This window comes from Notamacropus eugenii, chromosome 3 (assembly GCF_028372415.1).
Source record: "Notamacropus eugenii isolate mMacEug1 chromosome 3, mMacEug1.pri_v2, whole genome shotgun sequence".
NCBI classification, from domain to species: domain Eukaryota; kingdom Metazoa; phylum Chordata; class Mammalia; order Diprotodontia; family Macropodidae; genus Notamacropus; species Notamacropus eugenii.
The window spans coordinates 14,370,781-14,398,305 of record NC_092874.1 but is presented as its reverse complement, the minus strand read 5'-3'; the positions used below and the strand labels follow the sequence as shown (position 1 = coordinate 14,398,305).

The 27,525-nt window shown below is 42.3% G+C and overlaps 2 protein-coding genes across 3 annotated transcripts in view; both read left to right on the top strand.

Annotated features, from left to right (window-relative positions):
• RAPGEF5 (Rap guanine nucleotide exchange factor 5) overlaps positions 1 to 24,914 on the top strand; it is a 232,177-nt gene extending 207,263 nt beyond the window's left edge. For both annotated transcript variants that reach the window (XM_072650899.1, XM_072650898.1), the window contains 6 exons: positions 395 to 485; positions 2,899 to 2,949; positions 3,956 to 4,043; positions 10,668 to 10,732; positions 15,610 to 15,664; positions 19,946 to 24,914. In XM_072650899.1, coding sequence (XP_072507000.1) covers positions 395 to 485; positions 2,899 to 2,949; positions 3,956 to 4,043; positions 10,668 to 10,732; positions 15,610 to 15,664; positions 19,946 to 20,064 — 469 coding nt within the window. In that variant the 3' untranslated portion in view covers positions 20,065 to 24,914. The remainder of the gene's footprint in view (positions 1 to 394; positions 486 to 2,898; positions 2,950 to 3,955; positions 4,044 to 10,667; positions 10,733 to 15,609; positions 15,665 to 19,945) is intronic.
• TOMM7 (translocase of outer mitochondrial membrane 7) overlaps positions 1 to 27,525 on the top strand; it is a 518,839-nt gene that overhangs the window by 479,592 nt on the left and 11,722 nt on the right. The window lies entirely within an intron of this gene.

Genomic DNA, 27,525 nt, shown 5'->3' with positions numbered 1-27,525 from the left:
GGGAAATATTCTTCTAATAATTCAAATGCTTGTTGGCCGTATGACCATGGTCAGGGTCAAAGGGGAATGCTAGCATGTCTATTAAGCTTTACCTAATGGAGATGGAGCAAGAAAGCGCTTTACAAACCTTTAAAGTTATGAACATTAATGGTAGCAACCATTTGCTATTTTTATTAGGAATGTGAATGTGAATGAGAAAGCTTTGTGGGAGTATTTGAAATGATCCCTAGGCTTCCACTGCAGTGGTCAGGAGTGGACACCATGGGGAGGATCCCTCAGCTGTCCACGCTTGACCTCAGGGGCCAAGGAAATCCTTTTCACCTTTCTCTTCTGAGATTATCCAAAGAATGGACATTGACCTCCAAATGACATCAGCTTCCTTTTATTCCAACAGCTGCAAAGCCCAAAGAAACCTGAATTCTTTTTTTGCCATCGTAATGGGTCTCAACACTGCATCAGTCAGCCGGCTATCTCAGACCTGGGAGGTAAGCAGCTGAGATCAGAGAACCATTGAGGGGGGGCGGCTTTAACCAGAGTGAGAAGGGCTTATGTGAAAAAACTGCCTTTGGAAGGATTGGATTGAAACACTTTTTAAAAGTGGGTATATTCTATTATTAAAAATCTCAGTAAATATATTGAGTTCTGAGGAGCTGTATTAAAATGGGGAAAGATTTCTAATTATTGCAGAGAATATAGCAATTTGGAGACTGTTCAGGAAAGAAGGGAAATTGAAGAATGAGGAGCATTAGGTAGGGTCCATTCTGCTGGGATTTAATATTTAGGTTCTGGCTGTTTCTGTTCTAATGAATGACAAATGCAGCAGCTTTAACTATGACCTAATTACACCAATTAGTGATCCCCAAGGACCAGAACTAATGGACAGATATCAACTAGGAAGCAATGAGATGTCTAGAAAAATCTTGTGTTCAAATAATTCTGGTGTCTTCAAGTTCGCCCTCAGAGGATAGAGGGTAGGGACTAGACCTGTGGTACCTCCAGGAGAAGGAAACTCCCTTTACTGATGCAGGTTAGCCAGCACTTGTTCTACAACCCAGATAGTTGATGAAACATTAGTGAGAAGTTATGGAGTTTGCTCAAGGACTGTCAATATGTGCCAGAGAAGGACTCGAACCCATGTCTTCCTGATTTCAAGACTGGCTCTCATTTCCTTCCCTATACCATCCACCTCCAGAGTCTAGTGACTGTCTGACAGGTGAATCAAATAATCCTGGCCACTCTGAGCTTCCCCCGAGAAAAGAAAAAAGCCAAAGAAATTCTCTGAGAGATGAGGAGGGATGCACTGATGAGATACTTACAGCTGCACAGAAGCAGGATCATAGAGTGGGAGCTGAATTTGGCCTCAGGAAGACCTGTATTCAGATTCCTCCTTTGACACTTGTTATCTGTGTGACTCTGGGCAAGTTATGAGCTACAGGTAACTCTCTAAGGCTGCCTACTAAGCCATAGATGGTTGGTGTGAAATTGTAGAAGCTTGACGTATTGAAATATGAAAATACTGGTATCATTTCCTTACCTATTTCCAAGGGGTATTATTTGGCAGATGGAAAAGGAAAGAACTGAAGGTTATCACAGGATCATAGACTTTGACAGGTGAAACAGATGGTGGTCCTATACAAACGAAAAGAAACTCTTTCTATAGTATATCCAACAAGTGACCATCCAACCTTGGCTTGGAGGCCTACAAGGCTGGGGAGCTCAGCCCCTCCTGAGGCAGCCTCTTCCACCCTTGCACAGCTTTACTTATTTGCAAATTTTTCCTTGACACTGAGCTTTAGCCTCATGGAAACTTCAGCCCATTGTTCCTGGCTCTGCCCCCAGCGCCAAACAGACCCGCCTCATCTCTTTTCCATGAGATGACACTTGAGGTGCTCTCCTATCTCCACTAACACCATCAGTGTTGAGTCACAAGTAGGCATATACCAGAGGCATTCTAGTGCTCACACAGCTAGAAAGCACTTGGAATTTTAAAGCTATCTTTGCATCTATCCCTGGCTCCTGATTCATAGTAGACACCTAATAAATGCTAGTTGAATAAGAAAGATTTTGATTAACAACTGGGTAATGACCTATATATTGCCATCCTAGGGATCAGCCTAGCTCGGTTCCAGGCTGGCCACAGGAGACAAATTTTTCAGATGTAGCAACTCTCCAAAACAATATGCTTGGTCATAGTTTGTGATCTGAGACTGTGAAGGTCCAGGCAACCCCACATGTACAAAATCATGTCTCCTCTGAGTATTGATATAAGGTAGTGTAGCCTCATGCTCCACCCAGGAGGGCTTGCTCATTTGTGTACCTGCCAAAGCCACACAATAGAATGTTCCACAGGATGCCCCCAGATCTCTCTTGTGGGCTAGTTAGAACTTTTCTTTCAACTTGGTGACCTTCTGGGCCACCTGTTGAAGTGCCTGTATATTCAAACTCAGAGACCTGCCCTAGGCTTCATTGGACCAAGTAGGCCAGAGAACATAATTTTTTAACACTTTCACTCACTGCCTTGAAAGCAAATTAGGCCATTTATCTAGAAGATGTCAGCCTACATTATTATTTTGAGCTCAACATGACCATTGAAAACAGAGAATACATCAAAGTTAGGGGATAGTTTTCATTAAAAAATCATTGTTGTGTAGAATGTCTAATGAGGGTAGTTAGATTTCTGAATGAGTGACCATTATACTCTGTGATACTCAATGATATTTGTCAGGGCTATCATGCTAAGAACATGACGAGAAAGAAGTGATGAGACCCAACCAGGACACAGTTCACCAAGAGTTTTTACGTTCAGAAACTTAACACATAGGAATAACACTTGACAAAAACCATCCTTTTCACCCCTTGACTTATTTGCCCTTTGCCCTCTGCTTTGTTTTGTTCCAGAAAATCCCTGGGAAGTTTAAGAAGCTTTTCTCCGAGTTGGAGAGTTTAACGGTAAGTAGTCGCATCCTCTCAATGTCGAGATTCTTCCTGCATTTGGGCCATTTCCTTGCCCCTCCATGATATAAAATGCTCCAGGAGTCATTGTTTTAGAGGCAGCTTATGGTTTGAGGGGAGGTGGTGTCAGAGATGGAATACATCCATTTTCTATGGAAAGGTCTGGGATTCAACTTTGGGGGATGGTTTTCAGAAGCAATATTTGAAGTCATCCCCCAAAGCTCCCTTGAAATGTGAAACAGAAGGAAAGGGGAAAACAAACAGATACTTTGCCCGCAGCTCTCTCCCATTTTTAGAATTATTTGAGGAGTATTACAGTGTTATTTAGAGAGTATTTTTAGAAAATATCCATGGGGCTCTATTATTTCTCTGAAGTCTCTATGGATCATTGAGGTGGATTTTTCTTCGAAGATGTAACAACAGCAGGAAAATTATGCTGAAAAAAGGAAACAGGATAGAATCCATGTAGGCAGAGACCCAGCTAGGGAGGGGAGGGCCTGATGGTTTTCCTTAGGGTGGGAAATGTCAAGGGTCCCAACAACCCTATCCCATGGCTGCTTCTTTCTCTCTGTGAACTCACTGCCCTCAGGGTGGCAGTGATGGTGTCCACATTTTGGGAACACTTCCATCTCTGCCAAGCCTGCCTCTGGAGCAGAAGCCTCGGTGGTCTTATCCAGAGGCTGCGCATTCCTCTCCTGCACCCACTCACCCAACAGTGATGAGCCTCCCCACTCACCCATTCCCCTCCAACCTGCCCCAGGAATTTCTGGCTTCAGCTCTGCACATGAGGTCAGTTGATGAGACCTTCCACAGTCATTTCTCATTCCCAAGAAGCAGCAGTTTGGGTTTTGTTCACTATTTGGTCCACTGATTCTCTTTATAAAATTCACCACCTTCTCCATCCTGAGAAAGTGAGCTCTTCACTGGTAAACCACCGTCCTGTTGTCAGACTAAATGTTTGCAACTCCTTTGTCTTCTCTCTGTTTCTTCAATGGTTCTTCAGGATCCTTCCCTGAATCATAAAGCCTACAGAGATGCATTCAAAAAGATGAAGCCTCCCAAAATCCCCTTCATGCCACTCCTGCTTAAAGGTAAATCTTCCCTGGTACTCATGGGGGTCATTCAGTCATTTCAGTAGCTCTGCAGCCTGGCAGAGAGGGGACCAGCTTGGAACTGGGAGGATCTGAGTCTGGGCTTGGACATCTACTGTCAGAGTGACCCTGAACAAATTACTTTCAATGTCCAATGCAACCCTTCCAGACTAAAAGGCACACATAAGGGCTGGATTTGGAGTGAGGAAAGAGCTGAATACCAACTTGCATGACTACAGACAGGCAAATCACTTGACCTCTTTAAACCTCAGTTTCCTCATCTGTAAAGTGGAGATAACGGCAACTTTGGGGAGAGCAGTTCCAGTGGAATGATAAGGTCATACCCAGGTTGCAGGGAGATGAGAAGTGAGTGGGTGCTAAGGAAGCACTCCCTCACTCCCCACCTCTAATAAGCTGGCAGATCCTATGACTCTGGCCTTGGCACAGTTTCCTCAAGCTGTCTTCCACATCCCTGCTACCTCTTGTTCACATTCTCCCTCTCTGGGTCTGTTGAAGTAGCCTTCTGCCTCCTCCCCCTGGCTCCACTATTTCCCATCTCCCATTCTTTCTTCACTCTGCTTATGACCCATCTGCCTTCTGGTCATGGTGCCCCTCTGGTCGGACACTTTCAGTGGGTCCCATTACAGGCTGATCAAAGTTTAAACTCCTTACCTAGCATTCAAGGCTTTCCCCAATCTGGTTCTAGCTCACTTCTCTGTTCTTTGGGCCCCACATATCCTCTTTTCTGTCCTTTCCTGCCTCCATACCTTTGTTCATATCACCATTGCCATAATTAAAATAGACTGTTCATTCCCTATCCCACCATTCTTTGCCCAGTAACATTCTTTTCTTCCTTCAAGAACTAACTGACATAGCAGCCCTATTCTCTCCTGAAATTTCCCAGCAGAATCCCCTCCTTTGCCCTGGATGCATTATGTCACAGATGTTTGTGGCCTGCGTTAGCTCACCTAATGGGATACCATGGGTTGATCTGATTCCTACCTTGCTGGCGACAGAGACTTCCTTCCCTCCCTGAACCTAAGGAGAGCTCAGGGGGCCCTAGTAGTAGCAGCTGACAGACTCCTACAAACACTGATTTATGACCTTCATCACATACAGAAGGCTAAGCTGTATGAAATGGGTATAGGGCAGCAAGGCCATTTAACCAAGCAGATCCCAGTGTGTTCAAAGTAAAAAAAAAAAAAAAAGTTTTGTTGATCTGAAATGGAGCCCATAAAGAGACAGCATCTGAGCTGTTCAACCTCAAATCTCATTTTGCTAAAGTTCATTTGATTCTCCAAGTATTTTATTTTAAGCCCCCATCATCCAGGGTTATGATTTTTATTTACTAACCCAAAGGCAGGAACCCTAGGCAGCCCAGCAGTCACTGAGTTTCCATATGGACAAGTGGTGGGAGGTGGGGGGGTGGTACAGAGAAGGAGTGGGGACACATCTGGGAATGAAACAGATTTGAGTCTGAAAGGTTTTATTGGAAGCAATAAATAATTTTTAAAGTTAGAAGAAAGCCCTTGACAGCCTCTTTTTAAACTCAACTCAAATGAAGCCCAGCTCCCCACTGCACATGTGTACCCTTTGAAAAACTAAGCTGGTTGGATTTCCACCCCCCCCTCCCAATACTTAATAAAATTTGGTGTGTCACCCTTCTATCTGAGCACGGATGCAATTTTCTGCTCCACTGGGTTTATCTATGCTTTGTCGTTGGCAGCAAAGCAGATTTCTAATTTTCCCCCCTCAAATATCTGCCTTCATCTTCAAGGAATGAGCAGAGAGTAAATGTTCTATTTGGTTTTTAATTAGACGCCTTCTCTAGTTGGAAATCAGCATTTTGCATTATTGTTCCTTTATCTTGATTTGTTTCTGTCAATTTGACAACAAACCTGGGCAGGCGCAAATCTTCAGTCCCAATGCTCCTACCCCCATTTGAAGGCTGCTACTACTGGCATCAAAAATAATTTAGAGAAGGACAGCAGGTTAGCATGAAACGTGACACAGAATTTCTCATGCCTGGAGGGACATCGTTCAGTTAAAACAAGTATGGACTGAAATTAAATCTTTCAATCAAAGTTGAAAACATTTTTTTTCTAGTGAGTTAGGTAGGATTCTTCCTCCCTCCCCCATTTCTCTCTTCTCCCTCTTCTCTCTAATCTCTCTGCTCTCTTCTCTCTGTTTCTGGGTTCGTGTTTCTCAAAATTTATCATCTTTAATTTGTAATTGGTGCCTAGTTCCTCAGGAACGTTTTTAATTAGGAAAGTGTGCTCACTGGTTTGATGGAATTGGATTACTTGGGCTTATTGGAATGACTCTTTTGAGTGACAGCATTCAGTCACCATTCAATACTTCAGTAAACAGCTTGTTATTGTCTCCACCTAAGATTTCATCAGTCTCCATAGTTCCCTGGTGAGCAAACTTCCTCTTCCAATATAGATCAACAATTTTCCAGCACTTTACAGTTTTAGAAAGTTACCTGGGATGTAGAGTAGTTCCCAAAACATTTGGACCCAAGTGGACCTGTCACTAACCACTGCACTGTGTTTATTGTGCATTCAGTCATGTATGGCTCCTTGTGATCCTGTGGACACCAATACTGTCCACGAGTTCTTCTTGGCAAAGATACTGGAATGGTTTCCTTGTTTCTTCTCCAGCTCATTTGACAGATGAGGAAACTGAGAAAAACAGAGTTCAGTGACTTGTCCAGGGTCACCTAGCTAGTAAGTGTCTGGGGCCAAATTTGAACTCAAATCTTTCTGACTTTAAGCCGAGCACTCTACTCACTGAGCCATCCAGCTTTAATGCTACCTTACATTATTTCAATTATTGTGAATTATCTCTTGAATTCATGATGTCTCATAGGCATCTCAAACTTAAAATGTCCAAAAAAGAATTCATTATCCATGCCCCACACACAGAGATGCCCCAAATCCATCCCTCTTCCAAAGGCCACTATTTCTACATTTACCCTTCCTCACCTCTCATTCCTTAGGTCCTTGCTTCCAACCCTGGTGATAGCTGTCCTATACAAACTCTGCTCTCCACTCGCATGGTCTCGACCATTCCAATGGTCTCCCCTTTGCTGTCCCGGCACCTTACATCTTCTCCAATTCATTCTCTGAACACCTGCCAAACTAATATTTCTGAAATAGTCACCTGCTCATATCATTCCCTTCTAGTCAAAAATTTTTAGAGTTTACTAATCTTTTTTTAAATTAGTAAATTTTTAAAAATTCTTGTCTGGCATTTAAAGCTCTCAATAATATGACTCTCACTTACCTTCCTAGTCAAATTTCATATTACTGATTTTCTTGTTCATTGTTCTACCTACAAGGGGGGGGGTAACAGTGCATGCAGGAAGAATTTTAATTCTAATATTCTCTTTAACAAAGACTAGTATTTTTAATGCTAGAACATGGCATTCCCTTTGACACACAAAGATATATTTTGTGATAAGTCAAGTCTGTGGATCACAGGGAGGTCTCAAAGTCTCTGAAAGCTGGGGTGGAAGAACCATTGTAGAAAAGGGAGTTGGGGCAGATGGAAACCGTTGTGTAGATGAAGACAGAGGGTCATATCTGGAGTCAAGAATTGGGTTTGCACCCTGGTTCTATCACATACTTAACAGAAGTGATTTAACCTTTCTGGACCTCTGTTTTCTCACCTGTAAGAATGGGTATTAGACCAGACTATATCTAAGGTCCCCCCTCACTTCTGTCATTCCCTGATCCTAAGGGAGTACTGCCTACTCAAGGCAACAAACCGCAATGAAAGGAAACAGGTTATTCACAGAGAATTCTCTTTGTCTATAGAATGCCACCCAAGACAATGAGGCGATACAAATGCTTCTGTAAATGATACTTTGTTGCAATGTTTTTCATCCATGGTAGGAGCTAGCACTGGTGAGTTCAGCAGAATGTAATGAGTAGAGAGTATATATCTGACAGGCAATCCCGCAAGAGATGCCTTTATTCAAACACCATGTGTGCAAACCTCATTTGTGTGCGTGGTGCTCTGCATTCACTGGGAGAGAGAGGTGGACCTTTAGTCCTTGCCAAGGGTAGAACAGAATGCCTTGTCTCAGCTCAGGGGCTGCCCCATTTTCATCAAAGAAAATAAGTGCTAACACGGTCCCAGCATATTTTAAGAGATTCAATTTCATTTCTGTATGGAAGAGTGAGTCTGCTCCCTTGTTTCGACTAGAAATTTCGTAGTTCAGTTCTTATAAGATAAAGTTAGTAGAAATAATGATCTGGGCCAATCAGGGGAGACTTGGGTTCAAATCTGTCTTTTATACTTACTAACAACATGACTCCTGGGCAAGCCACAACCTCTCTGAACCTCAGTTTCCTCATCTGTAAAGTGATCATAATAACAGCCCCTATATCCCAGGGTTGCTACGAGGATCACATGAGATGACGTGTGTAAAGTGCTTTGCAAGCCAAAACTCAGAAGCATATGACATCTAGATAAAGTCCAACCATTAAATGTCCATAAGAAGTGTACATGGCATGGCACTTATACTGGTGAGATGGGTTTTTACTGTTAGGGTTAGGTGGATACTAAAGAGGCTGACCACCTTCACTCAAGAGTATTCCTTGATGGTTCAGTGTTATTTTGGAAGGTCTCCAGTAGAGTGCCACAAGGATCTGTGCTGTAATCTTTGACATTTTTTTGGAAGAGGCAGATATTTGGATAAAAGCTTTGCAGATAATCCAAGCAAAGCAGGATGGGGGCAGCTAACCCCATAGAAGACAGATGATCCAAAAAGATCTTGACAGGTAGATTATTAAACTGAATCTAATAGGATAATATTTAAGGGAGAGAACTCTGAAGTCTTAGGCTTAGGTGTGAGAAACTAACTAATACAAAATAAGGAAAAATTATTAAACTAGTTTATCTGAAAAAAAAATCTGGGAGCCTTGGTGGACCAAAAGCTAAATGAATCAACAGAGTGAAATGGTGGCCAAGAAAGCTCATGAGACCTTTGGCAGCTTTGAGAGGCATCCATTCTAGGAAGAAGAAGGTGACAGTCTAGCTGTCTTCTGCCTTAGTCAGGTACATACAGAGTTTGGTACAGTTCCAGGTACCACATTTCATACTAATAAAACAAGAGACTTCCTAGAGAAGTACCAGTAGGATCATAAAGATCTCGGAGCTACTACCATATGAAGATGAGGCACAGGAAGTGGGGCATTTAGCCCAGAGAAGAAAAGGCTGAGAGTGGGAAGTGGGGAGCAGAACAGGAGAGCCATCTTTAAATATTTGAAGGGTATCAGATAAAAGGATTTGGCTTTGTCATTTTGGCTCCAGAGAGAAAGAGTAGAAGTTATGAGAGGCCAGGTAGAGCCCTTTCAAAGCAGGATGGAGGAGAGGAGCTTCCCCTTCCTAGTGGCCTTCGAGTAAAGATTGGCTGTGCTGCGGAGGGAATTGGTGTTCAGCTGTATCTGGGAGCAGAAGCTCTCCGAGGTCCCTTCCAGCTTGGACTCCCAGGGCTATTGACACATCTAATTCTTTAACACAATATGTCTTCTACTTTGCAGCCCAAATGATATATTTACTATTCTATATTCCAGTCTTATTGTACTTTATACCCCTTCCTGAACTCTACTGGCTTTCTGGCTGTTTCTCACACATGCCCTATCAGTCTCCATACCTAAGAGGGGCAGGCTGCACCCCATTCCTGGAATGCCCTCCCTTCTACATTCTGTCTCTGATAATTTCTAGCTTTTTTCAAAGCTCAGTTTGGATGTCACCAGATCTATAATAATCATAATGATGATGAAGATAGCTAACATTTGTATAGCACCTACTATGTGCCAGACACTATGCTAAGCACTTTATAATTATCTCATTTAGTCCCCCAACAACCCTTTGAGGTAGGTACTATTATTACCTCCATTTTACAGATGAGGAAACTGAGGCGTAAGGCGCTTAAGTGACTTGCCCAGAGTCAGTTAGCTGCCCTAGGGTTACAGCTAGTAAGTGTCTGAGGCCAGATTTGATCTTAGGTCTTCTTGACTCCAGGTCCCTAGCTGCCCCATATATGACAAATAGGCTGATAATTCCCAGTTCCTAATGCTTTCACTCCCTCACTCATCTTTGCAGGTGCTGCCTCCTCTCCCCCCACCTCCACACAGCAGAATGGAAGCTTCTCCAGGGCAGGCATTATTTTGTTTTTAACCTTTGTATCCCCAGGGCATAGTGTTGTTATGCAGTTGTGTCCCCCTCTTCAGGACCCTTGAAACGTAGCACACCAATATTGTCCATGGGATTTTCTTAGCAAAGAAAAAAAAGCATTTCCTCTCTCCAGTGAATTAAGGCAAACAGAGGTTAAGTGACTTGCCCAGGGTCACACAGCTAACACGTGTCTGAGGATGGATTTGAATTCAGGTCTTCCCGACTTCTAGCCCACCATTTTGTGCACTATGGCGCCACCTGATGGACATTTAATGAATCCTTGTTGAATTGAAATATAGCATTACCTTAATTACCGGGCTAGATACAATGTTCCTTAAATGTTGAGCATTTCTAACAAGTATTTTCTTATGCCAAGAGTCCTAATATTTTCTCCCTTCTTATCTCATATATATGTAATTTTCTTTTGAATTTCAGATGTGACATTCATCCATGAAGGAAATAAAACTTTCTTGGATAACCTCGTCAATTTTGAAAAGCTGGTACGTAAATCCAAAAAACAGAATCAAAAGTTCTTCCCACTTTGGGGGCCAGCATCCACTTCCTGTTTTTCCTTTCTAGGCTCCTGGACTCAGTGTGATTGCTTTTCATTCAGTGCCTGGTGACTCGCAGGACCTGGGCCCCAGACTTTCTGGCCCTCCCATAAGTGTCATTCAGTTCAAAACACATTCCACAGCAGATCTAGCTATGAGAGCCCAATAACCTTAGGGTGGCTTTTGATTCACAAAGATGGAATCGATGTGGGTTAGCTTTGGTATTATTAAACGAGAAACACAATGGTAAATCCTTGGGGGTGGGTGGGATGGAAAATATACAGTTTCACTGCTTTCTAAACATTCCTTCCCCACCTTTCCCCAAAAGCCCCTAACAACTCAACTACCTGCATTTCTATAGTTCCCCACAAGGGAGCTCATGTCACCTTCTGGGGAGAATGATCACCCTCTTCACAACTCTTAAGGCAGGACCTGGAAGAAGGGAGGAAATGACCTCCCTTACTCTTCTGCTTCTTTGTCAATGAAGGCTGGGGAGCTTCTTTTATCCATCTGTTTTTCATTCATTCCACATTTATTAAGCAGCTACTATGTGGAAGACGCCAGAGCTATAACTTAGAACTTTAGCACCCAGACCTATCAGCACATCTCTTGGGATGTATTTTAAGATTCATCTTCCAGACTAATTATTAAGGTTCATCCTTAGTTCCTTAAAAGCAAATTAGTGAATGCATTCTCCAAATTCCCAAACTGTCATCAGTGAGGCACTCACTGTGTCAAGGAGGGGCCAGGCCTCCAGACAGTGTGATAGATAAGAGCCAACATGGTGGAATGCATAGGACACTGGTCCTGGAATCAGGAATCTGTGGGTTCAAACCCTGCCTCAGACACTTGGGAGTGCTGGGAACCTGGGCAAATCTGGGCTTAGTAATGGGAATTCTGAGGATTTTCTCAGGAACAAAGTCTTGAAGACACGTTTTCTTTAGAAAAAGGCCAAGACTCTCAGAAACTCTTCTTTATTTTCTGGAGAGTAAAAAGGGAAATTTGGTATTAAATGCCTTTATGCCATTTGCCTTATAGGGTAACATATGCATCACAACTCTCATGTCTAAACAGCAGGGATTATTAATGATGGACCCCCACAGGGTCTGTGAACTTAGGTGAGAAAAATATAACATCTTGATTTTCAAAGACTTCTAACTGAAATTTAGTATATCTTGCAATTATTTAAAAACATGATTCTGAGAAGGGGCCCATAGGCTTCCCTTGATGACCAAAGGAATCTACCACACACACACACACACACACACACACACATACACACATACACACATACACACACACACACACACACACACACACACACGGCTATGAATCCCTGGTCAAGAGTTTTTGGGTTCTCATTAGTCTTTCCTCACAACACTCTAAAGAATATAGCATACTTAGTATGGGCTTTTGTTTTGTTTTGTGTTTTTTGGTCCAAACCTTGAAGAGTTTCCAGTATGGAAACTCCATCCTCTGATGTAAATCAGTCACTCACCTGTAACTTATAGTCTAAGAGGGTTTCCCGCAGACACACAGTCAGTATGTGTCAGAGGACTCAGGTCCTTCTGCCCCTCTATCCCATATACTACACTGCCTGTCCCTAATTATTATTATCTCCATCTTATAAATGAGGAAACTGAGGCTGAGAGGGTTAGGCTTGCCCATAGTCACACAGATAATGTATGTCAGAGATGGGGCTTAAATCTCAGTTTTCTTGACTCCAAGACCCACCCCTTTATGCACCTCAGTGCCCCTTAGTAATTGTCCCCATTTTACAAATGAGGAAACTGAGGCTTTGTGTGGATGACTGATTGCCCATAATAAGCCTCAGAGCTGGGATTCAAAGTCATGCCCAGCTTTCTTTCCATTTGGCTGAATATCTCCCAATGTTTGTACACAAACAGTCTCTGATTTTTAATTTGCATGTTTGTTTATTAAAAAGAGTCTCTGAAAACCATGTCATAAAACAAATATATTTTCCTAGTGGCATAATGTGATAATTAGGCCTCGCATTAGTAACCCAGCCTTTGCCTCAACTAAATCATAGGTATAATCAACAGGGTATCATAAAAACCAGGCTGCAGAGAGTGATACAATGCTGGGTTCATTTAAAAGGCAAATTTATTCTTCAAGTCTTTAAAATGAGTGAGTGTCAGCCTGTGTATGTGGCTCCTAGTGTACTCTAAGGGGTGTGGGAGAACACTTTCAAAACTCCATCATAAATTTAACTTATCTGGTGAAAGAAGGCTATTACCCAGAAGCTTACATATTCTAAAGCAAATGCTCAACATTTTACAATAGTTGTGCCTGCCTTAGATTTCAGAAAGGAGTTGATTTGTTTAGAGCAGGTCTCCAAAAGATAAAAATGTTTTAGAAAGAGGTATCCCAATGAGTTTAAAAGATACATTTTTCCTCTTAATAAATCTCCATGGGACAAGTAAAGACCTTCCAAATCCTTCTCTCTACCTTACCCTCTTCTCTTCTCCTCCTTTTCCTCATCTTCCTCTTCCTCTCAATCCTCTTTCTTCTTCTTCTCTTTTTTCCCCTTCATGAAATGATTATTCCCTGACCCAGGAAACAGACAAACTTTTTGAATGCCCATCCCTTATTGAGGGCTATGTGAGTATTTCTCTCACTAATTCAAACTCTTTGCTCTTTGGGAGTAAATAATCCTCTATTTATTCTAGTCTTTACTGCTATGAGTAAAGGACAATTGGCAGGAATTTAACAAAATTATGTGTGACTTTAACTTCAAAGAGACCTACCTTCAGACAGTATTTTAAGGCCATGGCAGGTCTCAGCAGGCCACAGGGTCTTGAGCTAACATCCTTCCCAAAAGAAAGACAGAAAAGATCTTCACAATAGAATTTATTAGCTCTTCCTTTCCAGTTGTGATTTTTTGCTCCAGCTTGAAGTTAACATATACACCCATAACTGTGCAGCTCCTTTCTAATGCTGCCTAGCAGATTATTTTGAGGGGCAGCCAGAATCACATAAGCCGACTCCTGAATTCAAATGTCTCATAAGTCTCAGGATTGGCCAGCTAGTCTTCTATTTGCTCCAGTGATCCACTACTTCATTCTGTTCTACTGACACTGGTGTTAGCATCTCTTACCCCTAAAACTAGAGCTTAACTGAAATTTCTTTTTATTAGAAAATGAAGGTAGAACAAGGCTTTCTTTTTTCCATTTCTTTCTCATTCCCCAATATTCAAAGCATCATCTTTCCTCATATCTTCTCCTTCTCTACCTTACTCCTTGAGGAAATCTCAAGATATCAATCTGGATTCAGATTTCAGCACCTCAGACAGTGCTATGCCATAGGGTAGTCTATGATATTCATCAGCCTGGCGCCATAGCTGAAGAAAAGAGGAAACCTTGCATGGGAAAACCAGTCAGTTGAAGGAAGGAAATTGAATAATATACTTACAGATAGGAGTCAGATCTAGCTTCCTTTAGAAGCAGACTAAGCTACAGCTGGTGTCTCCTTCCATATGATCTTCCATGATTTTGGAATAACAAACAAGCAATTGCTTGTACAAATAGGATAATTAAAAAACAATGAAAATAATAACTGTCGTCTTCTCCACTCCCATCAACCAATTTTCTTCCTTAGTAGTGAGAATCAGATCCCAAAATAGGATTTCCCCTTTTTGTTTAAGGATAAAATAGCCAGTAAGGCAAGTCAAGAAACAATTCTCTACTCTGCTTTGTCAGAGAGAAAGTGCCCCAGGGCATATATGTCTGAGTAATTAAAGTTGTCTGTCACTACTACGTCGTGTCTGTTCATCTACTTCTCCTTTCTGTCCAGGTGGTCTGTAGCACACTCTGTTTACAGTCTTGTTCCTGCTCTTTAACCAAATGCTTTCTTCCCTTATGATGTATTTTCCCCTGTGTTTCCTCGATTTCTACACATGATTGTATCTTCATAATATAAAATACTTCTTGCTCCCCTGGCCATGCATTTTTTACCCATTTTGCTTCTTTTGAATTAGCTGTCATTTCCAAACTCCATTACAATTATGGATCTCATTGCATTAAGTCTCAGTGATGCTCTGGAGGTTAAATTCGCCTTCCTGCATCTGGATCTCTAGTTTGTCTTGCTTGCCAACTAATTGGTGTCACTGGTATTCCAATTCCTGATTCCTTTCCTAGAGTTTGTCTCCTGTGATCTTCTGGGGCTACTCTCTCTGAGTACTCCTTGTTGGGTCTATGTGCACAAACCTAACATGGTTTTGTCCATCCCCCTGCCTTTTCAGAAAGGCCTTTGAACAGGTAGTCTGCTGGATCCACAGCTCTGTACTTGGTATATTGATGATGAAGCCAAAAGAAAAGAAAAACTTGAGAAAAAAACAGAAAAGTTTTGGTCAATTAGGAAGGAACGTTGGCTGTACAAGGCAATAGGGAACACTAGAGTCCCCTAGGAAAGGTAATGTGAAGAAAGTGGCATTGGAGGCTCTTCTGGTAATTTGGTACCGGCTAGATGATGGTAGAGGGAGATATCTTCCCATGCTTTTCAGTGCTGAGATCCCAGGATTCTCTAACAATGAGGGAAGGTGATCAACTAGTCAGAACATTGTTCCCATGGCAGAGGGATGGGGCTCAAGGCTTGGCTCAAGCTCCCCTTGGTCCTTCTTGCTCTCTGTATCCCTCTCCCTCCCACCAGTAGAATTTTAGCTCCTTGAGGCCAGGGACTGGGTGTTTGAGGTTGGTTTGGTTCTGCCTCTTCCTCCCTGGTGCCGGGGCTGGACATGTAGCCAATGCTTTCTGGATTAGGTAGAGTATCTGGTCCTTCATTCATATAATTTTCCTTTGTTTTCTCAGCACATGATTGCAGATACCGTCCGGTCCCTGAGACACTGCCGGAATAACCAGTTTGGTGAGTGAGTCCAGTCTTCCCTGGAAGCTTATGCATCTTTGGCCGGGGTTCTGTGTGCTGGGCATGGCGTGTGGATCTGGTGATGATGTGGAACATGGTTCCGTTCAGACAATGTGAGATAGAAGGGGTGGGGGAGGCAACAGCCCATGTCAGTTTCTCCTTTTCCTTCTGTCCATTTCTTCTTCCTGGCTGGTCTATTCTAATCAATGCAAGTGTGTCCAGACCCAGATTATGGGATGCAAGTGTTTTGGTAGCCCCCTGTGCTTGAATGCCTGTGGATGGGCAGCCCTTCAGGACACATAGCAAGGCACACACTGAGCAGAACCATTTCACTGGGTCTGGAATTGAGGAAGGCAAAGCAAATGGGCTGGATCACATTTGAGACATTGGACAGCACTTCCAGTGAATGATCCCCAACTACAGCCTAGCTTAAAACCCCATGGGTTTTTCTTAACATCAGTTTTTCTTCTAATGCTATGTGAAATTCAAGGAACGTTGTGATCTCCCCAGAATCCAATTTGCAAGTGACTGCAAGGACACTGGAAAGATATGTGGGATGGGGTGTGTGTGAGCATTTTAGTAACAACTTACATGCAACAAAGGGCAGACGAGCTCCCTTGGAGTCATGCATGAAGAGAAAAGGAGATGGTGCTGTCAAGTAGCAAATATGTGGGTGACAGATGGATGGCTTGGGAGTGTAGTGGTACCCACTGAGAGAGGCAGGCCAGCAGCCAACCACTCAGGCAATCAACAAGCATTTATTAAGTGATTCCTGTGTGCCAGGCCCTGTGCTAAGTGCATCCTGGGGTGACCCTTTAAAGAGCATTCACAGAGAGCCATGACTAGGAAAAGCTGAGGAGGAGAATGGGTGGATGGTGCTGTTGGAATATGTGTCCCCATGGATGGGATTATGGACCCATTGCAATACCAAAGGGCTCTGAGAGAAGGTACCACATGTTGTAACTCTAGTGTAGAATCTCAGATTCCCATGAGGAAGGTGAGTGAAAACAACCACAAAAAAGCAAAATGTTGAGCCTTCTCTCATTGTAGCAGATTTTTCTGGGCTACTCTCCCTCCTTATGTGTGCCTTCTAAGGTACTTTTCTTCCTTCAAAGCTAAGCTTAGAAATGCTGAGAGAGAGGGTGATATAATGGAATTCTGAGTGCTGGGCTTGGAAGTCGGAAAGCCTGAGATTGAATGCCACTCAGATACTTCATAGCAGTGTCACCTGGGTCCTTTTGGAATAGATAGATAGATAGATAGATAGATAGATAGATAGATAGACAGACAGACAGACAGACAGATGGATAGACAGATAGAGAGACATAAACATACATATGTGTGTACATGTGTATATGTGTACATAATATGAGTGTTTGTGTATGTGAATGTGGATAGAGAGAGAGAGACAACACAGATATTCCTTCCCCTCTCCCTTGCCCCTCCCCCAGTTGGTTTACTGAAATCTTTTTCAGTAAGAGATGTGAGAGTATCACGGGCAAAGGGCACTTGCTCTGAAGGTGGAATCACTGCTTTCTAATTCCAGCCTTGCCCCTCTGTACCGGTGTGACTCTGGGTGAGTCACTTGCCCTTTCTAAGCCACCTCAGTAAATGAAGAGATGAAATAGAAAATGCCTGGATGATACCTTGAGGAAATCACTTAAATTCTCCAGAGCTCAGCTTCCTCATGTACAAAATATGAGGATTCTATTAGATCATGGGGTTTTTCACCTTTTTTGTGTCCTGGACCCCTTTGGCCATCTGGTGAAGCCTAGGGGACTTTCTGAAGGTCATGACTTTAAAATACAAAAAAAAAAATAACCTAGCATTACTAAGGAAGCCAATTATGTTGAAATACAGGCATCAAAATATAGAGTTTTTAAAAACCTGTGGGTACAGACCCCACTTAAAGAAGCCCTGCTTGGATAGTCTCACACCTATTCCTTCCCTAATCCTGCTGTGACCATTTACATATGCATTGTGTGTGTGTATTCCAAATGGAACATCTACTCTGTGCCAGATAATGTGCTAGGTACTTGGGGATTCAAAGACCAAACTAAAATAATAGCCCCCTCAAAGAGCTAACATTAGCATTCAGAATATCAAATTTGGTTTGGTGGTAATTATTGCCATTATAATTCCATGTTTTTCACCAGCGTTTTATCAGACGATCGAGTGGCCTGGATTACATGAATGTAATCGCCACGGTAACGCTTGGTTCTACCCTGAAATTGACATTTTAGAAGCAGCTCATGCAAATATTCCCGAAGGAACAGCTCCCCCGCCCCCAGCTAAATTCATGTGGATGTGAAGCAAATTTACTGAATATTTATTAGAGTATGATAGGCAGGCTTCTTTTCTATTAGGCTTAGTTATTTAGTCTTTAACAACAGGGATCGTTTTTTCTCTTTGGCTATTTGAGTCTGACTAAGGGGACTATAGAAAAAAAGGCAGAAGGAAATTAAACATGATACATCGTTGGCCAGAAGCCCCCATTTATAAATGAAGCGTACCAGCCTTGGATGTCTCCAAGGGTTAGAAAATAATAACGAAATTCTCTTTTTAGCATCATATTCTCTTCAAGTCTATGGAGAAAATCTCCAAACTCTACCCAGACATTGATTCATTTCAGCAGTAATTTCACTATTTGTTATTATCAAAACAAGAGGGACTGTGAATCATTTTCATCCTGTTTATTAGTTCTTTTTGTTGCTGTTTCCATGAAGTTTGTTTCCAACAAAGGCAAGAATTAAAAGTCATTTGTGAACTCCAACCCCCAAATTGTCTCTTCTCCAATATTACCCTTACATCATTCCTTTCTTTAAATGAGGGTTTTTACTGAAATGGAATGGGACTAGCATTAAGAAAAAATAATAATCATTTCCAGGTACCAGCTGACAGAAAACCTCACACAGACAGCTCACTGGCTTTCCTTTTCTGGAAGGGCAAAATTCAAACATCAGACCCAAGTTTCTTGCTCTCTCACCAAGTGCCATCTTCTTTACTGTCAGTATTAAGAAAAAGCTAGGATGCTAGAACAGCACCATGGACATTTCCATAGCTACATATCTAGATAATATGTGTATGTACATATATACATATATTAATAACTATATAATTGTATATAATATATTCTAGGTTATATTATATATGATCACTGTATATGTAATAATGGCATGACATCTATATATACGTTAAGGTATATGTATATTGGTAGCTAGGGGGCACAATGGATAGAGCACTGGTCCTTATTTAAAATCTGGCCTCAGACACTTTAGCTGTGTGACCCTTGGCAAGTCACATAACCCTGTTTGTCTCAGTTTCCTCATGTGCAAAATGAGCTGGAGCAGGAAATGGCAATCTACTCCAGTATCTTTGTCAAAAAAACCTCAAATGGGGACACAAAGACATGACTAAATGTGTAAACAATAATGACAAATATATGCATATAGACACATCACGCCATTATTATCATCCATGCATACACTAGCTTGTGATTTTAGCTAAGTCCCTTCTATTGTTTTGACCCCAGTTTGTTATCTGGACTAATTGGCTGGACCAATCTCTAAGGTTCTGGTTTCTAATACAAGATCCAATGAGGCTTTGTTCATTATTGATTCATATATAACTCTTCTTGTCTTCATACGCACATACACACACATGTACACATATGTGTATACATATACAATGTATGTGTTTAAAATCTTGCACAAAGTAGCTATTTAAAAATAAACTGTATGTACATACATATGTATACATGTGTATGTATATATGAATGTATGTAAATGATCATGGAAAAGGATCCAAGGGATTCCAAGACTGGAGTCCAGGGTCCTTTCCTCTGTATAGCACTGCAGCTCATCTCCACTCTCCCACCCTTAGACATCATCGGTTTTTGCCCAGCCTGTTGACTCCAAACAACCAAGGAAGGAAAGATTCCTCTCCAAGCTGAGTCAGCAGTCCCCCATTTAGAGATAGTCTTTCTGATGACTGAGGTCTCACTTGGCAACAAATCGCATAGCAAAGAGAGAGAGTGCAGAGCTTGGAGGCAGGAAGACCTGAGTTCAAATCCTGCCTTAGATACTTACTGGCTGTGTGACCCTGAGTAAGTTATTTCCTCTCATCTGCCTCAGTTTCCTCATATGTAAAATGAGAGGGTTAGATTGATCTCTAAAATCGATGAGCTTATAATTGATGCTTTTGCGTCACCCAGAGAGGTTTCTAGAACTCTTCAGATACTAATCGTTGTTCTTTTCCTTCCTCCCACCACTTTCTCCGAAGGAGGCGAAGTGTCTCCCAAAGAGCACCAGGAGCTGAGATCCTATGTGCACCACCTGCGTGTCATCGACAACCAGCAGGTGCTATTTGAACTTTCTCACCGGATTGAGCCAAGGGCGTGAGCACTCACTCACGCTGGGGCAGCCTGGCAGGCGGACCCTGGGGACGGCAGCACTTTGGATTAAGGGAATGTCGATGCCAAGCATGTGGCTTTCCTCCTGAAAACGGATTTGCTGAGTTTTATCAGTCACTCCCTAGATGCCTGTGGGAAGGTTAACCAGCATGAGAAGGAGCTGGTGTCAGCCTTTGGAGAGGAGGGAGGCATGGGGGGCTCCCCCTGGGCTGCTGGAGCTGGAGAGAAAGGGGAGACAGCAGCCTGGAATTGGAGCAGCAGAGTTCCTCATGACAGTATCACTGGTCCAAAAGCTTTTCACTTTCCTTTGTGTTCCAGTGTTAAAATAATCGTATGCCATGCCATATCATGTTCTGTAAGGACGAAACATTTCAACCAGAAAGCACAGAATGTGGGGAGGGATGGAAATTTCCCCGGCACCTTGGAACACACTTCTCAGTGGATCCCAGCCCCTTGCTTGAGAGGCAACCTGGTGTCATAGGTAGAGGTCTGACCTCACAGTCAGGAAGACCTGCGTTCCAGTCCTGTTACTGACCCATCCTAGCTGTGTGACCCTGAGCAGATCCCTTCCCCTCTCAGGGCCCCTGATTAAGACTAGAGTTTGCAGATCAGATGGGAATCTGCACTGGAGTTCTGCCTGGAGTTCCCACACGGGTCCAGTCCAACAAAATTGCTTTTTCTAAGACCTTGAAAAAAAAAAAGTCATGTCACTTGTCCCTTTTCTGACTCAGTGGTGGTTTCTCCATGGGAATAACAATGAAACCATACATGTGTGCATGCACATAAATGTTAAGGGAAACCTGAGAAGAGTCATCCCCACCATTCCTGTTTACATTCTGAAGCTTGCAATTTCCAGACACCCATTTAAAAAAAACGTGATCCACACTTAGGGATGAAATTATTTTCTGTACAGCTGGCTAATTTAATGAAAATTATTTGGACCAATTAGGCAAATTATGCCAAATTACATCTCCCATAAGGGCAGCATTGTTAATGATTGCCTTAAAAAAAAACCCTGCACTTAGTATAATTTCTGAAAAATTTTTTTCCATGCTAAATGAAAGACGGCCCACTCTTGTGTGTGCTTTTGTGAGGTCTTTGAAAGACACCAGTTCTTGTCATTTGCACACTTTGTAAACTGGGAGCAATTTCCTTGCCTGCAAAATAAGACATTACTGCTCTCCCCCAGAATAATCTAGGGACAAGTGAGAGAAGATAGATGGAAGATGAGGTCCTCTCAACATGAGAATGGTTATGATTTCAAAGCATGAAAACAAGTTTGGATTTAGAGTGAAATAAATATACCCCTCATGTTTAGGTGACTTGTCATAGCTTCCCCAAAATATTGAAAACACACAGGATCTCCAAGTGGGAAAGGCCATGGAGGACCATTTGGCCCAATCTTCAGCCTAAGCAGGAATTCTGTCTCTCATTTATCTTGATTTTATCCAAGTTCCAAGTTATTCCAACTCCTTTGGTTTCCACATTCTGAAATTTTCTCTGTCAGGTTTGCAAGTAGCAGTTTCATGTATCCTTGGTTCAGTTTCTTCATGTTGTATCAGTCTGTTTAAATGCCGTGTGACATAGTGGATGCACTGCTGGGTTAGTATCAGGATGAGCTGAGGTTCAAATCCTGCCATTTTGGGGCATTGGTCAAGCCATTTAACCTCCAAATGCCTCAGGTAATTCCTTGAGCCTTATCTATAGAAATACTGCAAATTGTATTCGTGGAGGGCATTTCCACACTGAGAGGTTCCCATGCTGAGATCATGGATCCTTTGGGTATTTGTATATCAGTCTTTCCTAAGGTTTTCAAACTACATTCTTTCTTACAATCAAGGTGCCCTTAAGCAACACTTTGGTTTCAATTCATTAAAATCATATTCATCTTCATTGTCAGAAATATATGAAATATTTCTAGACAACATTATTATAGCCCTCTTTCCTGAGGCTCAGTAAATACGTACCTGTCTGTGACTGCATACCACTATATGCACACACCCATATATACACACGTGCGTGGATAATATGAATGCCTTATATAACATGTGTTGTATGTAACCCATGTTATATGTAATATATGAGAGAGAGATTGTTGCAAAGAAATATGTGGAAAAAATTTGGATAGTCCTATAAGAGAAAGGATTTGTCCTGGCATATAAAATTTCATCTTTGTCTGAAATCATTCATAGTCATAGATGGGAGACAATAGTGACCCACTCTTGAATTGGGCTGGAAGATGTGCTCATAGACATGGTGCTGCTTGGTGGACAAAATGGAGATCCGTAGTAGAGAGCCATTTCGTAGCACAGCATCAAAAAGAACTCAATCTTGTTGGTAAAAGTCAACACTTCCTCTATTTTCCTGTAGGAAATGTGGCTGACCTTAGACAATATCTGACATTTTGTTTGGATTTCTGTGACCAGGAAGAAAAAAGTGGCAAATAGGACTTTAACAGGCACTTGGAAAGTAAGAGAAGCAAGCCAGGGGAAACCCAGATTTTTTAACCCTAAAGCTCTACATTTTGCCAAGTAAAAGTATAAATAGACTTGATCTGTTTCAGCCATAATACTTCCTGTAGTGAAGAATTTTTCTGGAAAACACTGAGCCACTGCACTGAGTACTTATGACTCCTGAGGTATGACACCATGCCAAGCACAAGCCACACTGAGTACTTACTGAAATTCCTTTTCTGAGCACTGACAGGTGCACATCATTGCTGTGTGGCTAGGGAAGGGACTGGAGTCAATGGGACTTGCTGAGGGTGAGGTGAAGAATCATCCCTAGTCATGTCCTTGACTTTTGTCATGGCCCTTATCTCAACACCCACGGCTGGAGGGACTCAGCACAGAGATAATAAGGTATTTCTCACCTTTGTCCTCCAGATTTTTTTTTCTGATATTTAACTCTAACCTAAAGGGACTGAACAAACTAAAAAGACCACTAGTTTCCCCAAGCTTCTTGGATAATAGCTACATCCCAAGAACAAAAAGGCGGAGTCCAGCTCAGCATCCCAGAATTTTCTAATAATTTGAACCCAACAACGCCCAAATCTCCCATTCTGAGCAAATCACATTCTCTCTCTGGGTCTTGGTTCCCTTATCTCTAAAATGAAGGCATTGAGCAAGATGTCTTCTGAGGTCCTTCCATGGGTAAGGTTCTAAATTCCAGGGAAGGGGGTTGCTCCAGAGCCCTGGTGAGCACCTCTTAAGAAGCTCTGGTACTAAGCAGATGGCCATCTGCTATGGAAGGGATTCCTAAACTGAGTGGGAATTGGGACCAATATCTGAGCCTCTGGGGTCTCTTCTGCAGTTATATGAAATCATTCCTAACTCAGAAATTCCCAGGGGATCTTTCCCAGCTCGAACTTGGACCTTTCCCAGGGGACCTGCCCTGTCATGGTAGAACTTCTACCAACTCTTGTGTGTCCCTGGTTTCCCTGGCATTCCAATAAATCCGGCTGTGTCAGGAGTGAGTCCAGCACATGGTCCCTTGTGAATGGGCAACAACATCCAAGGCAGACTGAAGACTCCAAATGGGTTTGACTTGTTACTGTAGTCACCAAGCACTTCTAGGGGTGACTTTTAGGAACAGATTCTCAAGGCTAAATCTTACACAGTGGTTATTTGGAGTCTCTTCCCCAAAACCAGATTAATGAGGGACCACATTACCCTAATCACAGCTTAAGGAGGAAAAGCCACATTCAGGTACAGAGGGGGAATTTGGCCCATCTTGGCACTGATGGTTTGGTTAACAAACTGAGTGAGGCATAGAAGGAAAGCTGGAATTGCTCAGAGTTTCTGACCAGGTCACCAAATGGGGGATGATGTTCATCCATCAGCTACCACGGGGATTGTCATCAAATGCTGTAAATTGCTAACCTCGGTCTTTTGAAATCGCACAACAGATTGTGTGTGTGTGTGTGTGTGTGTGTGTATACATGTGTATGCACGCCTGTGTGTGCGTACGTGGGGGGGAGGGAGAGAGAGAGAGAGAGAGGGAGGGAGGGAGAGAGAGAGAGAGAGAGAGAGAGAGAGAGAGAGAGAGAGAGAGAGAGAGACAGAGAGACAGAGAGACAGAGAGACAGAGAGACAGACATAGAGGACAAATTGGCCAGTGTTGAAACAGAAAGGGTCAGAACACCCAGGTTCCTGTGCCATTGTCTGAGAGGGGTTTGTTACATCAACTTTAGATGCTTCTACAACATGTCCTTAGAATTTCAGCTCACATTTTAGCTAGTGAGCAGTGTGCTTAAAACCAGTGGCCAAAAAAAAAGTTTAAAAATTGCCAAAAAGCAAGAAAAAAATATACTACTGTTCAAAACCAAGCTGTATATACTTAACCTTTTTTTTTAGCAGAGAATATTTATTTGCATAGTCTATTTATTGTATTGGGATTACACTGTTGTTGTACCAAGAAGAAATCCATGACCCAAGGCAGGAAATCTTGCCTTGGCGGTATCTTGAATTTGGACTACTGTTAACACTGTTGACTTGTATTAACATTAAAAAGATAGAAACCCCGAAATCAGGGACGTCTACCGAACTTCTCAGGGACTACGGTCAGTAGTTATCCACTCTCCGAAGAACTGGTAGAAATGAAACAGTTTGTTGATTTACCAGAATCCCCAGCGACAGTGTTCCCCTTCCTCTCCCCTGCTTGCGGGCTCTGTACATATGGTAGTGTGGCGTATTTATGAAAGTTAGTAAGCAATAATTTATATGTAAAAATGGCCAAGCAATATAAGATTAAAACTTGTATAAGTGACTGTGACCTTAGATGGTATTTTCAAGTGTTTTTTTTTAACTGCTTTCCAAAATATATGACTATTAAAGATTCCCCCATTTGTCTCCTTCTTGTTTTTCTTTCCAACCATTGTGTCTGCATATCGAATACCACCTGGCTTGTACCATACTCTGCCCCAGGAGTGAGGAGAGCACTTTGACGTAAGACTTAATGGAGAAAAGCCTATGGTTGAATGTGGTCTCCATCAGAAAGATCCACTTGTGGATAGGCACCACTTTGTTCTCAGAAGGCAGAGGTGTATTTCAGAGATTATAGGCAGATGGTTACATATCCCTCCCTCTTGTATTTTTCTTTTTTTTCACTTCTAGATATACCTCCCCCCATCTATGAGTCTTCACTTGTCACAAAAGAAAAAACAACCCAGGAAGACCATCCCAACACATGTAGCCATCTAACAACATTCCACACCAATGCTCCCCTTCCCCCATCTCTCCACTGAGGTTTGTTTCTTGTCTCTGGGACCAAGATTGGTTATTACACTTATTCTACACTTGGCTCCATCTTGTTGTACTTTTTCTTTAGTCATTGTGTCTATTATCCCCTTGGTCCGGCTTACTTCCTTCTGCATCTGTGCTTCCCAAGTCTTCCCACCCTTCTCTGAATTTGTCACATGGTACAATAGTGTTCCCTTATATTTCTATACCGCAACTTCTTTAGCCATCCCCAATCAATGGGGATTTTCTTTTCTTTTCTTTTCCCCTCCTGAATTTAGGCTTAATGTCAAGCAAAAACAATCTTAATTACATTTATCCCAAAGTGGAATGGGATGCCTTGAGAGGTTTGGGGTTCCCTTTCCCTGAAGATCTTCAGTTACATTCAGGCTGACCATGTGTTGAGTATGTTATGGTTGGAATTCCTTTCACGTATGGGCAAGACTAGATAACCACTGAGTTCCCTTCCAATTTAAAACTTCTCTGTTTCTGGGATTCTGAGAATCTGTGATCATATGGTTACCTTCAGAATGAAATTTTTACAAGTCTTTCTTGAGGTTCTAAGTGGGGAGTTGTTGATTTATGGGGGTAAAGGCAATTTCCACACCAGGAGTCCCCCTACCAATAAAATTTCAAATTCAGCCCCCCCCAATATATATACATATATAGATAGATATCTACATAGATATATGTATATAATGTTCTACTCAGGCTTTGAAATTACCTCTTGTTTATTGAAGCAGAGCTCATCCCGATGACCATTATACTCACGTATAAAGAATATGCTAGAACATATTTCCAATCATAAAAATAGCTACAAAATAAAATGTCGTATCTTTTTGTCCTGGAAAGCATCATGTCAGAGGGAGAGCTCAGTAAGTAAATGTGAACCTTTTTCCAACACATTCCCATCTCCAGGGGAACAAATTGAAATCATAACTCCAGCAATCCTTAGAATTAGGTGAAATCTGGTGTCTTATCGGCCTCATTCTGTGTACCAGAGAACAGAGTCCTCATTATCAAAAAACAAGATACAGTTGATATAGCAACCATTCTCCATCTGCAATTGGACTGTCCTCCATCCCTCTCTCTGCTGCAATACATGTATTGACTTTGTAAATGTGAGTCTTACAGCATACCTCGACATGCCTGGCTAGCACGGTCCTTTGCACAGAATAAGCAGTCAAATATTTGTTAGATGAATCAATTATTCCAATAAGGTAACATTTAATAAGGATATATGTCAAGTCTTACAACTTGGGTTCAAAAAATCAACTTCATAAAATAGGAGAAGTGTGACAAAATGCCAGTTGGTCTGAAGGTTTTAGTGGACTACATGCTGAATGTGAATCAATAGCATGAGATGGCAGCCAAGGTGGCATGAGTGGGCCATCAAAGGTTGCATTAAAAGAGTCATGAGAACCAGAATTAGGGAGGTGGGAGTTCCACTCTGTTGGATCCCAAGCAGCCCCTATCTGCAATCTTGAGTCACATTTTAGGAAGGACATTGATAAAATGGAGTGCCCCAGTGGAAAGCAACCATGATAGTGGCTTGAAATCAGGATCAGATGAGGGAAGAGAAGAATTTACCTGGGGTGGTGGTGGGAATTTTGACAACTGTCTTAAAGAATGTGTATCAGGGGGTGTATTGCATCCTCAGCCGTCTCCAGTAGTCCTGATGAATATCTGGCCACTGGACCCAGATGGCTGTGGAAGAGAAAGTGAGGCTGGTGACCTTGCAGAGCCCTCCCTCACTCCAATCAGCATCAACTGCAAGTCATGTCATCTTCAAAAACGAAGGACAAACACAAGCATTAGGTGGGCATGATGGGCCAAAGGAGCGATCCAAAGTGCTCCAGAATAATTGGAGGACAGACTGAGCACATTCCCCTTGGCCCCAGAGAGCTGAATTCGCAGTCATGGGTAGAAAGTGGAAAGAGGCAGAATTAGACTCTGTGTATGAGAAACATAGCAATTAGAGCTGTCCTAAGTGGAGACAGATGCCCCTGGAGGTAGTGAGGTTCTCCCTTCTAGAAGTCATCAGAGAAGGGCTGGAAGACCCTTTGTTAGGCATGTCTTTAAGGAAGGTCCTTGCTCAGATATGGGGTACACTAAATGCCTCCGGGGTCAGTCCCTCCAACTCTGAGATTCCGGAATTCTGTGAAATGAACAGGCTGATGCCTCACGCAGGCTGCTCATGCTAGCTAAAGCCC